The 20,854-nt window shown below is 44.4% G+C and overlaps 2 protein-coding genes across 2 annotated transcripts in view; one reads left to right on the forward strand and one right to left on the reverse strand.

The window, feature by feature from the left end:
• Positions 1-9,056, reverse strand: part of TBATA (thymus, brain and testes associated) — a 29,791-nt gene extending 20,735 nt beyond the window's left edge. Inside the window, exon 1 of the mRNA XM_089897343.1 lies at positions 8,864-9,056. Within this exon, the coding sequence (XP_089753469.1) occupies positions 8,864-9,056 (193 nt within the window). The remainder of the gene's footprint in view (positions 1-8,863) is intronic.
• A 66-nt stretch (positions 9,057-9,122) lies between these two features.
• SGPL1 (sphingosine-1-phosphate lyase 1) overlaps positions 9,123-20,854 on the forward strand; it is a 59,772-nt gene continuing 48,040 nt past the window's right edge. Inside the window, exons 1-2 of the mRNA XM_022590798.3 lie at positions 9,123-9,264; positions 10,113-10,174. Coding sequence (XP_022446506.1) covers positions 10,148-10,174 — 27 coding nt within the window. The 5' untranslated portion in view covers positions 9,123-9,264; positions 10,113-10,147. The remainder of the gene's footprint in view (positions 9,265-10,112; positions 10,175-20,854) is intronic.

Below are 20,854 nucleotides of genomic sequence, written 5' to 3' on the forward strand. Positions count from 1 at the left end.
TTGAGTCTAAGATGATGCAATAACAAGGCAGTGTTGAGTTAGATGTTTGACTGCGCAGCCAGTGGAAATGGTTTAAACATTTGGAGTACATGAATTACATGAGAAGTGGATAGTAAGAGTGGGTATTTGAAATATGTCTGAATGAGTGGATTCCTTTGCAGTGCCCCCTGCAATACCTGTCCCTAAGCGGCAGGTGTTTCTTTGCACCCCAAAACTGACTGTAGCAGGCCCCTTAAGCACATCCACAAGGACGAGCTTCAGGCTGCTTTTGCCCACCATGAAGCCAGTCAGCGGTGGACCCCAGGGCTTCTGGAGGCTTCCCGACCCCAGTCACTGCTCCAACAGTTGGACGCTCAGAGGGGATGTAAGGCAACTAGGAGTGGTCGTGTCACCCTGCCCTTCCCATTCCTCCTTTGTGAACCTATTGAAGTGTGGGGCTAGTTTGAGAATCTAGGTGTATTAATTTGCTAGGACTGCTGTAACAGAGGACCATAAACAGGGTAGCTTGAACAGCAGACGTTTATTGTCTCACTGTTCTGAAGACTGGAAATCTGAGATCAGGGTGTCGCAGGACCGGTTCCTTCTAAGGGCCGTGAGACAGAATCTGCCCAATGCCTCTGCCCCAGTCTGGTGGTTTGCTGGCAGTCCTTGGTGCTCTTTGACTTGTAAAAGCATAGTTCCCATCCCTGCCTTTATCTCCGCATGGCATTCTCTCTGTGTGCATGTATGTGTCTACATCTACCCTTTTTAAAGGACACCGGTTATATTGGATTAGGGGCCCACCTCACTCTGGTGTGACCTCATCTTGACTAATTACATCTGCAATGACCCCTCTTCCAAAGAATGTCCCATCCTGAGGCACTGTACTGAGAGTTAGGACTTCAGCATATGAATTGTTGGGGGACATAATTCAGCCGACAACACTCGGGTAGATAGAAACAGCCTCAGCATGAATGTAACCACTCTGTTGGTTACTGCTACCACCAACTCTATTTTGGGGGAAATGATCAGGTCAGAAAGAATCCCGTGGTTAAGGGAGAGGTACCCCAATCCTGCTCTAACAGGTTAAAGGTACAGCTCACTAGACATGGGTTAGTTTGTCTTGAGCTATGAATGTGACTTTTCCCCTGGGGCTGCTAGCTTGGTCACACATGGCAGCCTGCCAGTCAGGGCACAGGGTGGACTGTAGTTCTGGGAAGCTCCTTTTACTCTGTTTATCTCACTTTCCAAGAGTCCATCTTCTAAGCTCACACCCTTGTTCTATCCTAGAGCCAGTTGTCTTCACTCTTTGCTGAGATGAAAGCAAAAGCCTGTACCTAGTCTGCCATTTGGGCTTCCAGCCATTCTCTGTACTATGCGGAGGAATTGTTTTAAAAGACAAATGTGATACGGTCAGCTCCTTGATTAAAAGGACCTCAATGGCTGCTTACTGCTCTTTCGATAAAGTTAGAAATACTGTATCCTACAGGGCCCTGAGGTCTCAGGACACTTACCGTCTCCATCTAGTTCTCAGTTGCATTTGTTTAAAAACAGTCGAATTGGCCATACTCTGTTTCATGTTAGGGGTGCTGAACACTGATGTTCACGCCATGCGTATTCATCAAGCTCTACTCTTTGATTTGTGGACTGGTCTGTACATATAGTATACTCTGATGAAAAAACAAAACTTCAAAACAATTAAGTAAGTTGCCCAAAGTTCTGGGAGTTCCTTAGTCATATTCTTCTTTATGACCTTTTAGATCACTTGACAATCGCTATGCAACTGTGCATTTCTTTTCTCTCTCTTGGGAGAGAAAGATGGAATTAACAAAGAGGGGTTGATTCAGCAAGTTACATCATGGTCACAAGACAGATTATGCAAATTGCCACAAGAACACAACATGGTCCTACAATATTTTTGTGCTCTTTTTGTCCAGAAATTATGCTGGCTTGCTGTTTCCTGTTGCTAACTAAGGATGAAGAGTCATCACATGTTGCGTTTGCCTGCCATTCTACTTAAAACTGCAGCACCCATGACATCCCGCTCTATGCCCCACACTTTCTATTTCCCATACTTGGCTTTGCTTCTTTTTCCATAGCCCTTGGCACCTTCTAACTTGCCATATAGTTAGTTATTCTGTTTATTTGTCTGTCTCCTTCCACTAGAATGTAAATTGCATGACGCAGAGATCTTTTGTTTTGCTCAGTGATTCATTCCCCAACCCAGGATACTGCAACCTAACATTAAATAGTTGAATGGATGAATGAACGAGCCTGAGGTCTACATTCCCAAATGGTAACTCTCCCATTACCTGCTTGGGCCCCTGAAGGCATGTGCCTTTGTACACCTGCCCTACACATCTGTCCCTACTGACCTGCCTCTCCCTCCCCTCCCCCTAATGCCGTGCTCGCTGGCCTTCCTGAGCCCACCTCTGGGCCTCGGCATATACAGTTTCCTCAGCTGGAACACTCTTCCTGCATCTCTCTGCCTGGTTAACTCCTGCTCAGCCTGCCCTCTCAGCTCACGCTGTCCTTGATCCCTCTGCCTCGGTCCATTCCCCCAAGCATGGAGCATGGAGAACAACTGCCCTTAGCTTAAAAAAAAAAACAAAAAAAACAAAAAACTGGGGAAAATTTCTTTAATTTTATAAGACATAAAATCTTTTCCATCTGCTTGCAGAGATGGACGCCCTCTCCTTCTACCCTGACCCTGAGCTCCGGATATAGCTGCTGCCCGCCCAGCTGCCCGAAGCCCAGCTCCTCTGAGTGAGTCAGTCCTGGAAACCGGTTCTGCAGGGCCAGGCAAGGAGTAACCATGGGTCAAGGTTACTAATTGGCCCCCTGGTCCTCTGTTTACACAGGACTTAACATTACTCTTCATTGCATCCCATCTGTGTCAACACTGAAGGGGAGGGAGAGGGAGAAGGCGCTGGCCTCCCAGGGCATTCTGGCCACACCACGCATCCTCAGTGCAGGACCAGGGCAGACACCCTCTCCAACCAAATAACTCTGTGATCAAGGGCCCCTCCTGGGACCCTGGGCACAGAGAGGTAGAGTTTCTAAACAGAGGCTTCTGGGAAGTGTAACCCAAGTAGGGCATAGAGAATTCTAGACTGAAAGAGTTGGAGAGCAGCTTCCCCTCTCTATCCAATTTTGAGCTCAGGAAATTGAGACCCAGAGAGGGTAAAGGGTGAATCCAAAGCCATACAGCATGTGAGTCTCAAAGCCAGCACGAGAACCTATAAGTTTCATCATGTTTTATGGGCCTGGGCTTCTACAGCAGGAATTCTAGGTTCGGTTTCCACTAGCTGTGGGACCAAGGCATAGAAATTGATGAGAATGGATAGAATTTAGCAACTTTTATCTGGGGATGTTCAAAATACAGATGTTTGGGCCCCACCCCTCATTCACCAGGGAATGTAGGAAAGCCCTGACATGGGGATTTGGAAACACTCCTTGGAGGTTCTGATGTGCCTGCTAGAAGGGAAGGATGGGCCGGATGACGCTTGAGTCCCTCCTAACTTGACAGATATTCAGCTGTAGATATTAACATGAGGCTTGTGTTAGCGTGCATTCCTGTTTTCAGTCCTCAGTGGGACAGTTTGGCTCCCTAGGGGGAATCCCAAAATTTTAAGAAGTTTTGGTTGTCACAATGATGGGGGTCGTTCTGCTGTCATTTGGTAATGGTGATGGATGCTAGAGACATTGCAAAGGCAGTCCCTCACAATGAAGAACTGTCCTGAGTCCTACACATTTTTTTTTTTTTTAAACATCCTGCCAGAACAATCATGTAGGAGAAAAACCAGTTCATAGTCACATGGGCCAAGACCTCAATTTCACTTTCATACAAGAAAAAGTGGATTTCTTTAAAAACATGGTTTTATCGTACACTCTTCCCGGAGCACATCTACCCTGTTGAAAGTTGCAGGTAGGTTATCCTTCATTTTGTTTGGAACTTTATCAACTCTTAATCCATCATTTTGGAAGATCACATCACCCATGGTAATGCTGCTCACATAGTACTAGAGTCAACAAGACAACACCTCTGTACTGGACTGCATTTGTAGCTTTCCCGTTCAGAAAAATTGTATGTAGTTGTATAAAAATACTAATTTAGCCTTATTTCAAAATGGCAAATATAAAGGAAAAAATGACAACAGTATTAAATATTATCTTCTCTTCAATGCATACGTATCCATCGTAAGTTCACACATCTGCTAACTTCACGTAGGATTTTCTTCTGATGGCTTTCAGTTTTAAAGTTAGGACACTATATTGCTATGTAGGTAGGTACTCACCCCTGTTTACGACATATATTTTGTAACTCCCATAAACAAGGGGTGTTGGGTTTAGTTGGTTTGGGTCTTACTGATCTACAAACACCAAAAATCTGCAGGAATATTGATAGATCTGTAGCTCTTGGGTAAGCCTTGAAAAGGCCTAGGGGTGCACTCAATGGGGAAAGGGGCAAGTTGGAAAGGCTAATCAACTGTCAGGATCAGGTCCTGATGGGGATTGAACCAGACCTAGGGCAATGAGATGAGAGAGAGCTGGGCTTGCTTTAGCTGGTCACAGAGCCTAGATTGGCATCTTACCTGAACTCCATCATGCACATGGTGGAGGAGGTTAGACTAATAGCTCTTGAGTGCCTACTGTGGATCAGGCCCTGTGCTGGGTACACATACCCACCCGCCCTCACAGTCCCAGGGTAGATGCTATTAACCTTTATTTTTCAACCAAGGAAGCCCAGGCTCAGTTAAACCCACTCACCTGAGCCCACACAGTGATCTCTGGGTAGAGGCTCGTCTGGCTTCAAAGCTGTTCTGTCATTGCAGGCCCAGCTGGTTTCCTTCTGCCCAAGGAAGTTTGTATTTATTTGGTTTTTTGATAAGCAGTCACTCTCTGGTTTTGATGCTTTGCTAGGAGTGATTGTGTAGCCTGGTTAGCAACAGGGGGCTTCCTCAGGAAAGGTGGGCTTCCTTGGGAAATAACTTGTTTCTCAGGATCTGGCCTGGCCACTCTGACTTTTGGCTGAATTGGCACCTGGCACATGTAGCTCAGTGATCCACCGCACCTTGCTCTTTATCCCAGTGTGGCAACCTCTGGGAACATGCTCCCTGCCCTGGGCGGCTGTTAGCACCCTTTTCCCCAGTGGCCGGTTCTGTCATGATCTTCCCAGCCTGCTGCTGTTGGATGGTTTCCTGCCCCTCCTTGGGCAGGGCGTTTTAGGCTCCATGACCAGATGTCCTGCAGGGGGCTTTCCTGTGGGCCATTCCTTCCCAGGGGTGGTTTAGAAGCTGCAGCTGCCCCGAGATCTTCCCGCAGCCCTGTCCTAAGCTGAGCTTCCATAGAAAGTCCCAGTTGGGTGGGTTGGGGGTGGTGGTGTCAGGGTCAGGATTGGATGCATGATAGCACGTTCATGCTTTTTAGAGTGGGGACTGTGTGCTTGTGTCTAGAGGGAGGGGTGTCACTGACTTGGCCATGGCTAGCTGCCATTGTAAGCAGAACCAGATTTGCCAGCATGGATTATTTTAAAAGAAGCCACATGGGGAAAAAAGTCCAGACTGTCTTCCTCCACATTCTGCCCCCTGCCATCCCCAGCCCTCTGTCATCAGCAGGTATTTCAGTTCTCCCTCGTCCCCCATAGGCCTTTCTAATCCCTCCCAATCTTCTTTTTTTATGCTGGAAGGCACCATGATGGCGCCAAAGGCCAATTTGGGGAGCATTAGTTTTCCTCTTCACCCTCATACATTTCATCAACCTCCTTAAACCGTCCCAAACAAATGCACAATCTTAAAAAAAACGCCGTGCTTTCTCTGCAAGCAGGGTGTTGAGGGAATTGCTTCTCAAGTTTTATTGCGCATATATCTCACCTGCGGATCTTGTTAAAATGTAGATCGAGATTTGGTAGGTCTGGAGTGGGGCTCCAGGAAACTGCATTTCTAATCATCTCCCAGGTGATGCCAGGGCCGCTCACTGGGAGACCACGCCGCGAGTATGGGAACCCCAGCACCCCACCTCTGCCTCCCACCAGCCATCTGAGCCCCTCCTTTGTAGAACTTCTGAAGCCTCTACTGTGTGAGCATCTGGGGGGAGAGGGGAAAGAGGTGGACGTTTGTCCCCTCCTTAGCCATCACTCCTGCTTTGGCACATCTCTTTTCTCTCTGAACTGTAATTCTCTCTCATTTATATCCCCTTTGCTCTCTGCTCTCTTGCTTTCTCCCGAGGGCTCACCAATAGAGCACTAGGACATGTGAGTCCGATAGTCAGTGGGGACTTTGCTCCATTTTGTGATTCCCCCTGTGAAGGCTGAAGTTTTCTTTCTTAATCCTCATGCATCTTTTATCTCTGGTCGTTTTCTATTTGATGCTTCTCTTGTCATCCCTGATGTTAAGCTGCAGTCAGAGGGAGTGTGGGGACAGGAACAGTGTGCTGGAAGTCTCGGCCCCTGTCCACCTCCCCGCACACACCCTCATCCAGGGCCCTTGGGCTCTGCCAGGAACTGCCAGGAGTCATGTTCCTTTCCCCGCCTTGGTTTCTTCATGCACGTATTATGGGGTTGAACTGCAAATAGTTGAAGGCCCCTCTAGCTCTAACGTTCTTTGATTCCAATTCATTAACAAACATATCTTAGGTCCTTCCTACAAAATCTGAAGATTTCACTTCCCATCCAAACTCTACTCCATTCTTCTGTGTGTCTTTGGGATGATCATTTACCTTCTCTGGGCCTTAATGTCCTTGTTGACAAGTTGAGAGATGACGAGAGTCACCTGAGCTGGGCAAGTTAGGACATAAATACGGCCTTTGATGTAAAGTTGCCTTAGCATAGTTCTTGGCAAAGTAAGTATCTTAGCTTAGGCTACTATAGCATAATACCACATACTGAGTGGCCATAGACATTTATTTATCACAGTTCTGCAGGCTGGGAAGTCCAAGGTCAAGGTGCTAGCAAATTTGGGTTTTGGTGAGGTCCTCTTCCTGGCTTGCAAATGGCTACCATTTCACTGTGTGCCTGCATGACCTCTTCTTTGTGTATGGAGAGAGAGAGAGAGAGAGAGAGAGAGGAGAGGGAGCGAGAGAGAGGAGAGAGAGAGAAAGAGGAGAGAGAGAGAGAGAAGAGAGAGGCGAGAGAGAGGAGAGAGAGAGAGAGAAGAGAGAGAGAGGAGAGAGAGAGAGAAGAGAGAGGAGAGAGAGAGAGAAGAGAGAGGAGAGAGAGAGAGAGAAGAGAGAGAGAGGAGAGAGAGAGAGAAGAGAGGGAGAGGAGAGGGAGCGAGAGAGAGAGAAAGAGAGAGGAGAGGGAGTGAGAGAGAGGAGAGAGAGAGAGAGAAGAGAGAGGAGAGAGAGAAAAGAGAGAGAGGAGAGAGGAGACAGCAAGAGAGAGAGGAGAGCGAGAGGAGATAGAGAGAGGAGAGAGAGGAGAGAGAGAGGGAGGGAGGGGGAGAGAGAGAGAGGGAGCATGCTCTGCTTGGTCTTCTTCTTGCAAGGACATGAATCCTATTACAGGGCTCCACCCTCATTACCTCATTGAAACCTAACTGCCTTCCAGAGGCCCTGCCATCACATTGGGGGTTAGGGCTTCAACCTATGAATTTGGGAGGGGGAAACCTTTAGTCCATAACAATAAAGGTTAGACAATATGGTTGAATTTATTCATCTGGGAAGAATGAACAGACCCCCTACTGTGCAGTGTGAGGAGCAGAGAAGTTGTAACAGGTTTAGGGAACAGTCAGACGTGGACCTTGCCCTTCAGTCAGCTCCACAGAAATTCTAGATTAAAGGATGAGAGGTGGCAGTTAAGGAGGCTAGGGAGAGCAGATCCTATGATCTGAGAAGAAGTAAAGCAGAGGGGTCGGGGATGAGGGCTGGGGAGGACATAGCTGGAATCCCAAATTTACTCTTGATGAGTAGGCATTGGCAGGAAGCCCAGGACATTTTCTGACCCTTCAACACTGAGGATGCATGTCTGCTGGGGAACAGCAAGAGGACTAAGGGTATGGGGGTGTTAGTGCCTGGTTCAGGAGCTCTGGATAGTAGAGATGTCTGGGACTTCTGATGGGTAGGGCTGAGGGCAATGAAGCCCAGAGATAACCTGTTTGACTCTTTCATAGTCTTGACCATTCTGGCTGGGAAACTGGGAAGTGCTAAAGGGGCTGTGCAGAGAAGGGCAGATGTGATAACAAGGACTTCCATCCTAAGAGCACTAGATGAGGGTAACGATGGTAGTGATGAAACCCCAAATTAGTGTCATGACATTTTGCAAAGGGATGGAATTGGGTACACTCATAAGTGTCATTTTTATTAAGATTTCAAGATGCCATGTAGGTGTCATTTAAATAATTTGTTGGAAAAAAATACTGTATGCAGATCACCGATCAGTTACAAGTAAGTACACTGTCTTCTGCTTCTGCTGAATTAGTGCCACGACAACATGGGCAAGTCATGAAACTGACTTAAGAGTTAGTTCTTCTGGAAATGAAGGGTGACCTCTGTGATCCTGGTGGGTGCTCTCACTTGAATATCAGGTGACTCCCAACATTGCTCACGAAAATAAAGTAGTATTGGTAGCATTTTTGCCCAACAACTATAGTCACTGTTATCCATTTTTGTGGGGAGAGGGGAGGATGGGGATAATATTTCCAATAAGGGCGTTTTCCTGTCGCTTTTCTTCAGGCATCGTTGACCTCGATGGAAGTCTCCAGGAAGGAGACAAGGAGCAAATCTCTGAGTCACTCAAAATCGCAAAGGCCTCTCTAGAGACCCATCTTGAGTCGTTGTTATGGATCAGCTTGCACAGTGCTGCAGGCTGACTCTCTCAGGGGCTCCAAGTGGCCAAAAGTGACCAGCAAGTTGGTTTTTAAAAACGGAGACTGAAGAAGCTGGGTACCCTCTGGGGCGGGCGCGTTCCACCTTCTCGGAAGGCCCGGGCGCCGCCCCCGCCAGGCCAGCAGGAGGCGCGCACGCGCCGTGGGGCCCGGAGGGGACAGCGGGCCTGGCGCCCAGGCCGGGGCGTGCGCGTGACCGGCGGCGGAGCCGCGCACGCCAGGGCTGGGGAACGGGGCGGGCACCGTGGGAGCCATTTCCGGACGGGGCGGGGGGAGGGGCGGGGCCACCGGCGGCCGGATCTCTAATCTCGGCGGCGGCGGCGGCGGCAGCAGCGGTAGCAGTAGACGCCGCCTGGGGAGCTTTTGCCCAGCGGCCCGCGAGTCGGTCTCGCGGTGAAGAGGAGCAGGGCCGGGGAGACAGTGTCCGAGGGAAGGAGCGCAGAAGCTGCTCCCGGCTGAGGAGGTGGACGGGGCCGCCGCGGACCCGGAGGAAGGAGGAGGGTCCGGGCTGGGGAGGAGGGCTTCGGCTTGGGATAGGGGAGAGTCGGGACTGAATGGGAGGCGGGTCCTGGCCGGGGAGAGAGAGGAGTGTCTGGACTGCGGGGGGTCCTGTTGCGGAGGGGTTCTGTTGCGGAGGGGTGAGGAGAGGAGGAAGGGCCAGGCCGGACCGAGGGTCTAGGAGCTTGGGGCGGGCTCGGGTTCGGGCTGAGGGTAGGGGCGCCGACCACCCGAGGTCTGAGTGAGTGCAAGGTTCGCGAGTGGGTGGGGGAGGGCGCCAGGGCCGAGAAGGAGCGGGGTCCGAAACTCCACTCGCTGGCGGGGTAGGAGTGGTCTTGGGGTGGGCAGGTTTGCTGGTCCTTCGCCGGCGAGGAGAGGGCTGTGGGGAGGGAGGGATGAAGTCGAGAACGAGGCCTACCTGTTTCTAAAGGGAGTCCACCGGAGGCTGGACCCTGGGACTGGACTGCCTGTAGCGTCCGCTCCTTGGCCGGGTTAGTTTGAATGGGCGGGGCTCCGGGCCTTCAGGCCCTGGTCCACTGCAGGCTGGGCGTTTCCCCCGGTAGCTACCTGGGGGGATTGCTTTGTGGGAGGGTGGCACTGGAAGCGTTTGGGCAGCTGTGGGAGGGAAGCAGAGTGCCAGCAGGATTCTGATTCGCTGGTTTGGGGTGCTGGGGTGGAGTGTGAATGCTAGGAGTGAAATCTGAGCTCTTAAAGGAGGGATAGAACCCTTTCTCTGCAGCTCTGGCGAATCTCGGCGGGCCGACGGGAGCGTTTAAAGCGTTAGAAGTAAACAAACGTGATTCCCTTTTGCAGAGGGGAGGCACTGAAAGGACGCCTGGAAGAGGAAGATGCCGAGTACGGACCTTCTGATGTTGGTGAGTCCTTTTTGCATCTATTCTCCTTGTTGTAAGTCACTTGTCGTTTACGTTTTATTTTTAGTCCGAAGGATGAGTGTGTAGATTTCACCTCTGATGCTTGCTTTTGGTAGCTGAGAGTTTCTGCCACCTTTTATTTTGGGTTCAATGATTAAGATGGATAAGTGACTGATTTAAGTGTATGTGTGTATATATATACATATAATGAATATGAAGAATCATTTTCAAAATTCTTGCAGTTGATTTTAATCTCTCCTTTCTTATACTACCAGAACAGTTTTAAAAGTTCTATTAAATTTTGTCTGGATCTGCCGTATATTAGTTTATAAGTGTTTGTTTCCCAGACTAGAGTTTTGATTCCCTGGAAGGCAGATATCTTGGCTTATTTGTTTAGAGATGATAAACACCTGTCATGGTGCTTCGTCTATGGTGAATTGCTTAATTGCTGAATTGAGCTGGTTTGAATTTACTTTCTTCTGCTGTGCTGAGGAGTATGCCTGTTTTGGTAGAGGCTGTTTTTTTCCCCTCTCCTCTTGAAATCTTTCTGTGCTGTTTTTTCACTGAGCAGGGAAAATACAATTACCAAATGAGTGTTTACCAAAATGACGTTTTATTCTTGGGACATTCATGATTCCATGGAGGCTCTTTATTGATTTTTATTTTTTTCATAGAGGCTTGTTACTGTGAGGATTGTGAGGAGCCAGTGGTTTTCAAATAGCGATGTAGAAGTGTCTGCGTTTAGTTTTGAATAAGTCACTTCTTTGAATCTGATGTCTTTTTGTGCAAAAAACACATTGATTTAAAACATTTCCTTTCCCTCTCTTTACAGTTGGTAGTTGGTAGCTGTCACTGGGAAATTGGTGAAAACTAATAGTGAGGTTTTTTTATTATCCAGTGCTGATGTCCTGTAGTGTCAAAACCTGTAAGGTCTGCAGGAGAGATTAAGAGGGCAACAAAGTTGTGATTGGTTCTGGTTTGAGGTGGGGAACAAGGATGATTTTTAGAGACATAGATCAATACTTAGTTTATCCACAGGTTCAGATGAAGAGTTCACCTAAAATAGTTTTTTTTTGCCCCAGATTTCATGGATTGTCAGTAGATAATAAATTGTGTTGTGTAATTTTGAATTCTCATTACGAGAGCAATATGTTAGAAGAATTGGAAACTATTAATAAGCAAAAGGAAGCAACCCCCAATAATTCCACTACTCAGAAATAACCACTGTTAGCACCTTGCAGAATGATTTGCAATAATTGGCAACTTCTGTTTTATAAAGCAGTATGTGTATGTAAATTAAGATTCCTGTATGTCAGTAGGATATAACTCCATGCCCAGCCATGTGCTTATTACTTCTTGGGCCTGTGGGCTCCCCTTAACAGCCTGAGCAGTGAGTGCTTTTATTCAGAATATTAACTTTGGAATCAGTTTGAAGTATTTCTCTAGCTGTCACCACTAGTTTTCACTTCCATATTTGAAAATCTAGATGTTTAGGGGTGTTGCTTTGCTCCTTGGTGTAAGGAATAAATTCATATAGATAACAGCTGGCCCTTGAATCATCACTCTCTGGAGACACTGTACAGGTTGCTTGAGGTGCTCTCTCTGGAAAAGTTGTCCTTCTTTCTTTGACTGTCCTGTGCTAAATGGTAAAGAACCAATGACCAGGGCTGGGCTTTCAAGGGGGACACTAAACTGTCATGATCTGAGTTCAAGGTGTTTCTCCGTAGTTGCTTTGTACAGTATGATGCGTTAGACATGTTCTTGGTCCTCTAACTGGGAAAAAAGGACCCCAGTTAATAGAAGATAATGTCAGTGTAGGGCAGCATATGGTAGAATCTCAGAATTAGAAACAACCTTACAAGTCATATGATGCAACTTCTTTCTTATATTGCACCTGGATCCTTTTTAGACTATCTCTGCTAAATGAATATCCAGTCATCCATACTTTCTCCTGGGAGAGTAAGATGGGCATAAGCTAAGACATAATACGAGGTGGATTCAGGAATAATAGTTTAAGTCTGATAGCTAACATTTATTGAGCACATATTATGTGTTAGGTGCAGAAATAGATATTCTACATGCTCATTTAATTTTCCCAAAAACTCTGAAAAATATGCTGGCATTCTCTTTTTATAGGTGAGAAACTAGACTTAGAGGGTACCATAGCAGTGAAGTGGAGGAACTGTGTTTTAGCCACAGCTGGTTTGACTTCAAAGCCCTCTTTTTTTTTTTTTGGCTGCGTTGGGTCTTCGTTGCTGCACGTGGGCTTTCTCTAGTTGCAGCCAGCGGGGGCTACTCTTCGTTGCAGTGCGCGGGCTTCTCATTGCAGTGGCTTCTCTTGTTGCAGAGCACGGGCTCTAGGTGCGTGCGCCTCAGTAGTTGTGGCACACGGGCTGAGTAGTTGTGGCTCATGGGCTCAGTAGTTGTGGCTCATGGGCTGTAGAGCGCAGGCTCAGTAGTTGTGGCACACGGGCTTAGTTGCTCCGTGACATGTGGGATCTTCCCGGACCAGGGCTCGAACCCGTGTCCCCTGCATTAGCAGGCAGATTCTTAACCACTGCGTCACCAGGGAAGCCCCAAAGCCCTCTTTCTTACCTATTTTGTGATGCTGCCTCTGTGTCATATTCATCGAAAGGGATGGAGGTTGCTGAACTGTGTGACTGCTGAGAGCAGGTTTGTGTGGAGCAGGAGTGGGATAGCTCTGCCCTCTAGGGGACACTTCGGAAGAGTGGTGGGGATGCTTTGGTCTTGGAGTCTCGTCTTGTCTGAACATACGTTTTATTATACAAATCTTCTTGTTTCTCTTCCCTTACATTGCAGTTTGGGCGCTATATTGAAATTTAAAAAAAGTTATATCTATGGGTATAATGTTATAATCTTTGAATTTCATTTCAGAATAAAGAGCATTACAAAATATTTGTTACAGAAGGGGGCGTTGGGTCTGATAGGGTAGAAAGCCACTTTTGTGGACAGTGTGCTATGGCAATAAAACTTGAAGATGGACTGGAGTCCATATATGACAAACTTTGGATTCCAGACAAAGGTTCTTGGGCTGTCAGCCCTCAGTGCTTTCCTGCCTTTGACTTTGTCCTCATTTGATTAAGGGGTTTTGCCTGCCTTTTTCCATTTGTTCATTTATGCCACGGACTGTGATACTTTCCACGTAACGTCTCAGAGAGAATAAAGTGAGTGAGTGTATTCATTCATCTGAGAATTGTGATGCTTTCAGAGGGAATTCAAGTCTGGAAATTTTTTAGCAATCTTTCTCCACTTTAGCAAGCATTCTTTTCATCCATCTTCTCCTCCTTCCTAGTGCTAGGGGTGTGTATCGCTTTGCGAGTTGCCAAATACTCCTAGCTTTAACAAAAGAAAAAAAAGGTACTTTATAAAGCTAAGTCTACTCCTATAGACCCATCCAGATGGACGACTCAGGGTTACCGTATGCACTGTGGTAGTGCTGGGTGGGGTGTGAGTGATAAAAGTTGATCTAGGGTCGAGGTTCTCAGCCAGGGGCAGTTTTTGCCCCAACCCCCATTCCCCAGACGTTTGGCAATGTGTAGAGACACTTTTGATTGTCATACTGGAGGAGTGCTAGAGGTCAGAGATGCAACTGATTGCCCTACTCTGCAGTGTAGTCCCTCACAACCTAGAATTACCTGGCCCGAAATGTCAGAAGCGCCCAGGTTGAGAAACCCTGCTCTAGGTTCCTTAACATAAGTAACAATATCTGTGCAGCCCTGGCATTCATGTGGATGGGGCAGTAGGTCTTTTCTTAGAGTTTAATGGGTCTGTTACAGTGATACTTGGGTTGTTTTGCCCATGGATCAAGCTCTGCTACTTTGGAATATATATTGGAGAGTGTACAGCATGATATTCTGAAGCACAGTAAAAGTCCTAAGAAGTGCTGTCTTTTGCAACATTTCTGCAGCACTGTTGATTTGGAAACGGTAAGCCCGTCTCAGTTTTGTTTCTCAGGTGCAAAAATCACATCTTTCCAGATATTAGAGCTTTATCTTTGACCCTTGAATCTTTTTCAGGGATGCTTTCTTTATGACTCTCAAATGGGATTTAAGCAATAAACTGAAAGATTGACACTAAAAGCTCATTTCTATTATTTGAATCTGGTGTCTTACTTGTAGGCTTGTCTATAAGAAAGGGAGGATTCATTGCAACTGGTAGGACATTTCAATTTTTGTTGACAATTTGAGTGGCCATTGTAGGATGAGCACTGTTTTTGGCCTTGTTCCATTCTTGTAAATAAAGCAAAATATAATAACAAGTATGATAATTTCTCCAGCTTTTGGTCTAAAGGAAAGGAAAGTTATAAATAGATAAACCCAAAATCCCAGTCTTTGGCTTGGCTTTGCAGTCTGTGTGTCAGGAATTTTTAGTAACATTTACCTCTTAATTAGGCATTGCCCAATCTAGTATTACATGTAGTTTGTACGCATTGGTGGCAGAAATGGGAATCAGCCTGGGATTAAGACTTTTCCATAGGGAACTGATTTGTAGTGAATCAGTCCATATGTGGAAGCATACAGAATGCAATTACTGAGAGAAAAACAGTGCTATGGGGTAAGGGGAGATGGGAGCCATCAGGGATGACGGAACAGTGCAGGCTGAAAGTAGTTTGTTGGGTCTATCAGTTATCTCCTGGTGCACTCCAGCAGTGTGATTGCCCAGAGTTAAGGAACACCAACAGGTGTTGGTGAAACACTTCAGGGCTAAGAGCAATCAGCACCCTTAGGCCTGACGGAGCAAGAGAGGGAGTAATTTCTGGAACTTGAGAGAGCTTAGTGGAAGGAGAAGGTAACCTATGGGAATGCAGCCACTTCCAACCAGTGGCCTAGCAGGAAGGGAATCAAGGGGAATAAACACCTCACATGTTTTCTTTTCCCACCCTCTGGTCTGCTGGAGCTTTTCATTGGTCAAACCCAACTGGAAACCAGAGGATACAGGAACCTGGGTGATTTAATTTATAGGACAGCCCCATGAAGCACATAACAGAGTTGAGGAAGGTTCGGTAGAGCAGTATACTGAAGTCAAGGTAAAGTTAGTTTTGAAAGGTACAAGTGAGAAGATAGTGTTGGAGCAGTCTTGAAGAATGTAGGTCATGGAACGTTATAGAAAAGGAATGTTCTCGCTGATAACAGAAGGATAGATTCAGAGGCAGAGAGTTGCCACAGCTTCAGAGCTAGTTTGTTCCCGTAGTAGCCTTAGAATCTTAATTGCCAGAAGGGCCTTTAGAAATCTTGCAGTGCCACTTCCCTTCCCATGTGGGAATTCCTTCCACAATGCCTGGCCAGGAGTGGGTGCGGTATAGTTTCTCAGGGAGTCCTTTCCATTGTTGGACAGCTTTAAATGTTAGAAAGCTTTTATTTGTCCAAATCACTGAATGTGTCAGGATTAGGTTTGGCTGAATATAAGAGAAAAATCTACAGAAATAGAGATTTCTAAAAAGTAGAAATAAATTTTTCTAAAGTAAGAGAAATCCAGAGTCAACAGTTGGTGCCGATACTGCCATTCCTAGGTCTTTGAGGAGGTTCCACCGCTCAGTGCATCCTCTCCAGGTCAGGATAGCTGCTTTGAGCTTGAGCTGTCAGGTTCGCGTTTCATTCGGCGGGAAGAGGAAATGGGAAGGAAAAGAGCTTGCCTGCATTCTTAATTTATTATACAAACAGAAGAGTGTATAAAGCACATATCCTCATTTTAAAGAATAACAATGAAGAAAACAGTAATATATCTACCACCCAGGTTAAGAAATAGAGCGTTCACCACCAACCCCATGTGCCCCACCCTGGTTACATCTCCTTCCCTTTTCTCTACTGATATCGCTCTACTATCCTGATTTTGGGGATAGTTATTCCCTTGCTGTTTAAGAAAAAAAATTGTGTTACCACCTAGTTCTGCATCCTGAATTTTAATTTTGTTTTCAACTTGATACAAATGGATTTATATGTGTTTTTTTAACCTTTAAAAAATTTGAAGTATAGTTAATTTACAATGTTGTGTTTGTTTCTGGTATAGAGCAAAGTGATTTGGTTATATATATAGATATATATGTGTCTATCTATATTCTTTTTCAGATTCTTGTCCATTATAGGTTATTCCAAGATAATATAGTGCTATATAGTAGGGCCTTGTTGTTTATTTTATATATAGTAGTGTGTATATGTTAATCCCAAACTCCAAATTTATCCCCCCTCCTGCCCCTCCACTATCCCCTTTGGTAACTGTTAGTTTGTTCTCTATGTCTGTGAGTCTATTTCTGTTTTGTAGATAAGTTCATTTGTATGATTTTTTTAGATTCCACTTATAAGTGATTTCATATGATATTTGTCTTTTCCTTACTTCACTTAATGTGATCATCTCTGGGTGCCTCCATGTTGCTGCAAATGGCATTATTGCATTCTTTTTTATGGTTGAGTCGTATTCCATTGTATATATGTACCACATCTTCTTTATCCATTCATCTGTTGCTGGATAGCTAGGTTGCTTCCATGTCTAGGCTGTTGTAAATAGTGCTGCTGTGAACATTGGGGTGCATGTATCTTTTTGAATTAGAATTTTCTAGGGATGTATGCCCAGGAGTGGGATGGCAGGATCATATGGTAACTCTATTTTTAGTTTTTTAGGGAACTTCTATACTCTTCTCCATAGTGGCTGCACCAGTTTACATTCCCACCAATAGTGTAGGAGGGTTCCCTTTTCTCTACACTCTCTCCAGCATTTATTATTTGTAGACTTTTTTTTTTCTTTTGCTGTACACGGGCCTCTCACTGTTGTGGCCTCTCCCGCTGCGGAGCACAGGCTCTGGACGCGCAGGCTCAGCGGCCGTGGCTCACGGGCCCAGCCACTCAGCGGCATGTGGGATCTTCCCGGACCGGGGCACGAACCCGTGTCCCCTGCATCGGCAGGCGGACTCTCAACCACTGCGCCACCAGGGAAGCCCCTATTTGTAGACTTTTTAATGATGGCCATTCTGACTGGTGAGAGGTGATACCTCATTGTAGTTTTGATTTTCATCTCTTTAATAATTAGCGATATTGAGCATCTTTTCATGTGCCTGTTGGCCATCTGTGTGTCTTCTTTGGAGAAATGTCTGTTTAGGTCTTCTGCCATTTTTTAATTGGGTTGGTTCTTTCTCTGATATTAAGCTGCATGAGCTGTTTGTGTATTTTGGAAATTAATCCCTTGTCGGTAGCATTGTTTGCAGATATTTTCTCCCAGTCCATAGGCTGTCTTTTCATTTTATGGTTTCCTTTGCTGTGCAAAAGCTTTTAAGTTTAATTAGGTCCCATTTGTTTATTTTTGTTTTTATTTCCATTTCTCTAGGAGAGAGGTCCAAAAAAAATAATGCTGTGATTTATGTCAGAAAGTGTTCTGCCTATGTTTTCCTCTAGGAGTTTTATAGTATCCGGTCTTACATTTAGGTCTTTAATCCTTTTAGAGTTTGTTTTTATATATGGTGTTAAAGAATGTTCTAATCTCAATTTTTAACATGTGGCTGTCCAGTTTTCCCAGCATCATGTGTTGAAGAGACTATTTTTTCTCCGTTGTATATTCTTCCCTTCTTTGTCGTAGATTGACCATAAGTGTGTGGGTTTATTTCTGGGCTTTCTATCCTGTTCCATTGATCTGTATGTCTGTTTTTGTGCCGGCACCATACTGTTTTGATTACTGTAGCTTTGTAGTATAGTCTGAAGTCAGGGAGTGTGATTCCTCCAGCTCCATTCTTCTTTCTCAAGGTTGTTTTGGATATTTGGGGTCTTTTGTGTTTCCATACAAATTTAAAATTTTTTGTCCTAGTTCTGTGAAAAATATACCATTGGTAATTTGATAGGGATTGCAGTGAACGATTTATATGTATTTTTGGTGATTTTCCTATATTGCCCAGTATTTGCGAGATTCATCCATGTTGTTGCATGTAGTTTATAGTTTAGTTCATTCATTTTCATTGTTGTATAGCATTTCATTATATGATTACTACAATTTCTTTAGCCATTTCACTGATGATGGATATTTGGACTGTTTCCATTATTTCTTCTTGTAGTTCTATTAGATTTTGTTGTACATAACTTGATATTTTATTACTAGGTGCATCCAGATCTAAAATTGTTACATCTTATCTAGTGAGTTGTGATTTTTATCTAATAATGCTTTTTGACTTAATATAACATAGCTATATGAGCTTTTTGTCATGAAATAGGCAAACTATAAGTGTTTGATGAATGAATGACTTGCCTGTTGTATAGGCAGAAACCGCAGAGCACTCATCCTAGCCTGTTCTCCTGGCACATTGTTATTTACGTGTCCTGTTATCCTACGAAGTGAACAAAGCACTTTTAAATTTAAAAAAAAAAGTGTGGAGTTTTCTTTTTGGAGGGATAATTTGTGTATAGTAAAGGGCACAAATCTTAATTGTACAGGCCAATGAATATTTGTATATGGATACACGTACTCACTGCCCAGATCAAGATGTGAAAAATGTCCAGCATCCCAGAAAGCTCCTCATATCCCTCCCAGTTGATACCCACCAAAGGCTGTCATTCTTCTCACTGTAGTTTTGCTTATTTTTCAGTTTTATATAAATGGAAGCATACAATATATTTTCTTTTGTGAATGTCTTTTGTTCTGAATGTTGATTGTATCTGTGAGTTTCAGCCATGGTCTGATGTAGCAATATTTTTAAGAATTATTGCTGTGTAGTTTTATGGTATATAAAATACCAAAATTTATTCATTCTGTAGTTGATGAACATTTATGTTTCTAGTTTTTGGCTGTTATGAATGACATTGCTACATTCTTGAACATGTCTTTTAGTAAACGTAAATACAATTGTTGGGTCATGAGGTATACTGCCAAACAGGTTTCTAAAGTGGTTGTACCAGTTTATACTCCTATAGGGTTTTCTTAGTATATAACTTTTGGATTTAGCTTTGGGCAACAAGTTTTAACATTTTGTTACCTGCACCGTGGAGGGAGCTTTAAGAACTCTTTCCTGAAGTAGTGTAGGTACTTCTAAAATGTGAAATGCCCTTTTCTTTGCATTCTCGTTTACCTAGTCTATAACTATTAATAAACATTTGATGGAAAAAAAACACCTTGGTTCTTTTTGAGTATTAAAAGGGCTCTGTTAAGAGCAGAGTTTAGATTTGTAAAACACCATTTGTAGCAGTTAATTCCAAGGCTGAAATCATAATCCTTTGGAACTCCTTGGAACCTAAGTAGTTGTGGTATATTTACGCCTTGTGCTTAGTAGTGGGAAGACCTTCTTTTTGGAGACTTTTCCTGAGAGGCATTTGAGTTCACTCCTTTGAATTGCATTTTGGTAGATGAGGCTAAAAAGGAATACATTAATCCTGCCTTGAGTTCCAGTCTTAATGGTGCTGAGTCTTTGAGACAGTTGAGGGAAATTGATAATTGTTTCAAATTCTAATGGGGAGGAATTGAGGACAAATATGAGAATGCCATGGTGGACCTGCTCCTTGTTGAGCTGTATTGCAGCCAGGGTGGAAGAAGGCCTAGGATTAGACTATTACCCAGCCCTTTTTGATAAGCTTAAGGTTTCAGATGCTTTCGCATGAGTCATGCCTGCAGCAATCAACAATAGTCTATCTGGATGACTGAAATCAGGTTTATGATCTGTAAACATAAGTAGGTAACTGGTTTAATCCTGTTTTGTTAGTAGGTAAGGGGACACTTGCAACCTTCTGATTGAATTAGATTGTGGAAAGCTGAGTTGATTTAACATCTGTCTTACAAAATTGAGGAGCAGCTCACTATTTACCTGCATTTATTACCATCATCTGTAGTAAAATACAGCATAGGCATGGAAATCAAACTACTTAAAGCCTCTCGCAGCTCTACCTTTGTGGTTTTGCCTGGAACATTGCAAAGGTCACTTTTCCGTGCTGCTAATTGAAAAGGAAAGGAAAATGTTTATCAGAGAATTCAGATTCATCAAATAATTTGTGAAGTGTTTATTATCTGCAGTCATTTGCTCATTACCTTGCTGCATTTAATATTCACAGCAACGCTGTGAATTGTTTTTTTCTTGTGAATTTTTTGTTGAACTATAACAATGGCATCTAGTTTTGTTTGAACATGAGTGAAATCCAGTTGCACAGAGGTTCAATAAGTGCCAAAGGTCACACAGCTTCTAAGTGAGAGCTAAAACTAGAGTAGAAGCCTTTGACACTATCCAGACTTTCTAGGACACCACAGTGGCCTGTAAAACACTATTAACACGACTCTCAAAGAATTCACAGGAGTCGTGATGAGGTGTCAGTTCAGGACAATACTCAGAGGTGTCGGTCCTTTTCAGATATCCTGGGTAGTGACTGGAGTATGTGTTCATGAAAAAACACAAAAAGTGTTTTGAAAAAGTTTTGTCATTTTAGCAGTTAGTAATTTTGTTTATAGATTCTTAAAAACTATACCTCTGGACAATAATGACCCTTTTTGTCTAGTTTACCCATAATTACTCTACAAATTTCTACGTTATTTTTAAGATACTTAGGCTTGCTTTCATTTGGAGTCCAAAGCTTTAATCTCTGTTTCTGGAATTACAAAGTTTCTGCTATCTTTGGCCATATGGAAACTTTTTTTCCAGAAAGACTGTTTTTTAAAGAAAGTCTTTGAATCCAAACAATCTTAGGTGGTTGGTCTTAGCTAAGAGAA

Source organism: Delphinapterus leucas, chromosome 16 (assembly GCF_059928025.1).
Source record: "Delphinapterus leucas isolate spDelLeu-1000000601 "Yukka" chromosome 16, BTC_Dleu_Yukka2, whole genome shotgun sequence".
NCBI lineage: Eukaryota > Metazoa > Chordata > Mammalia > Artiodactyla > Monodontidae > Delphinapterus > Delphinapterus leucas.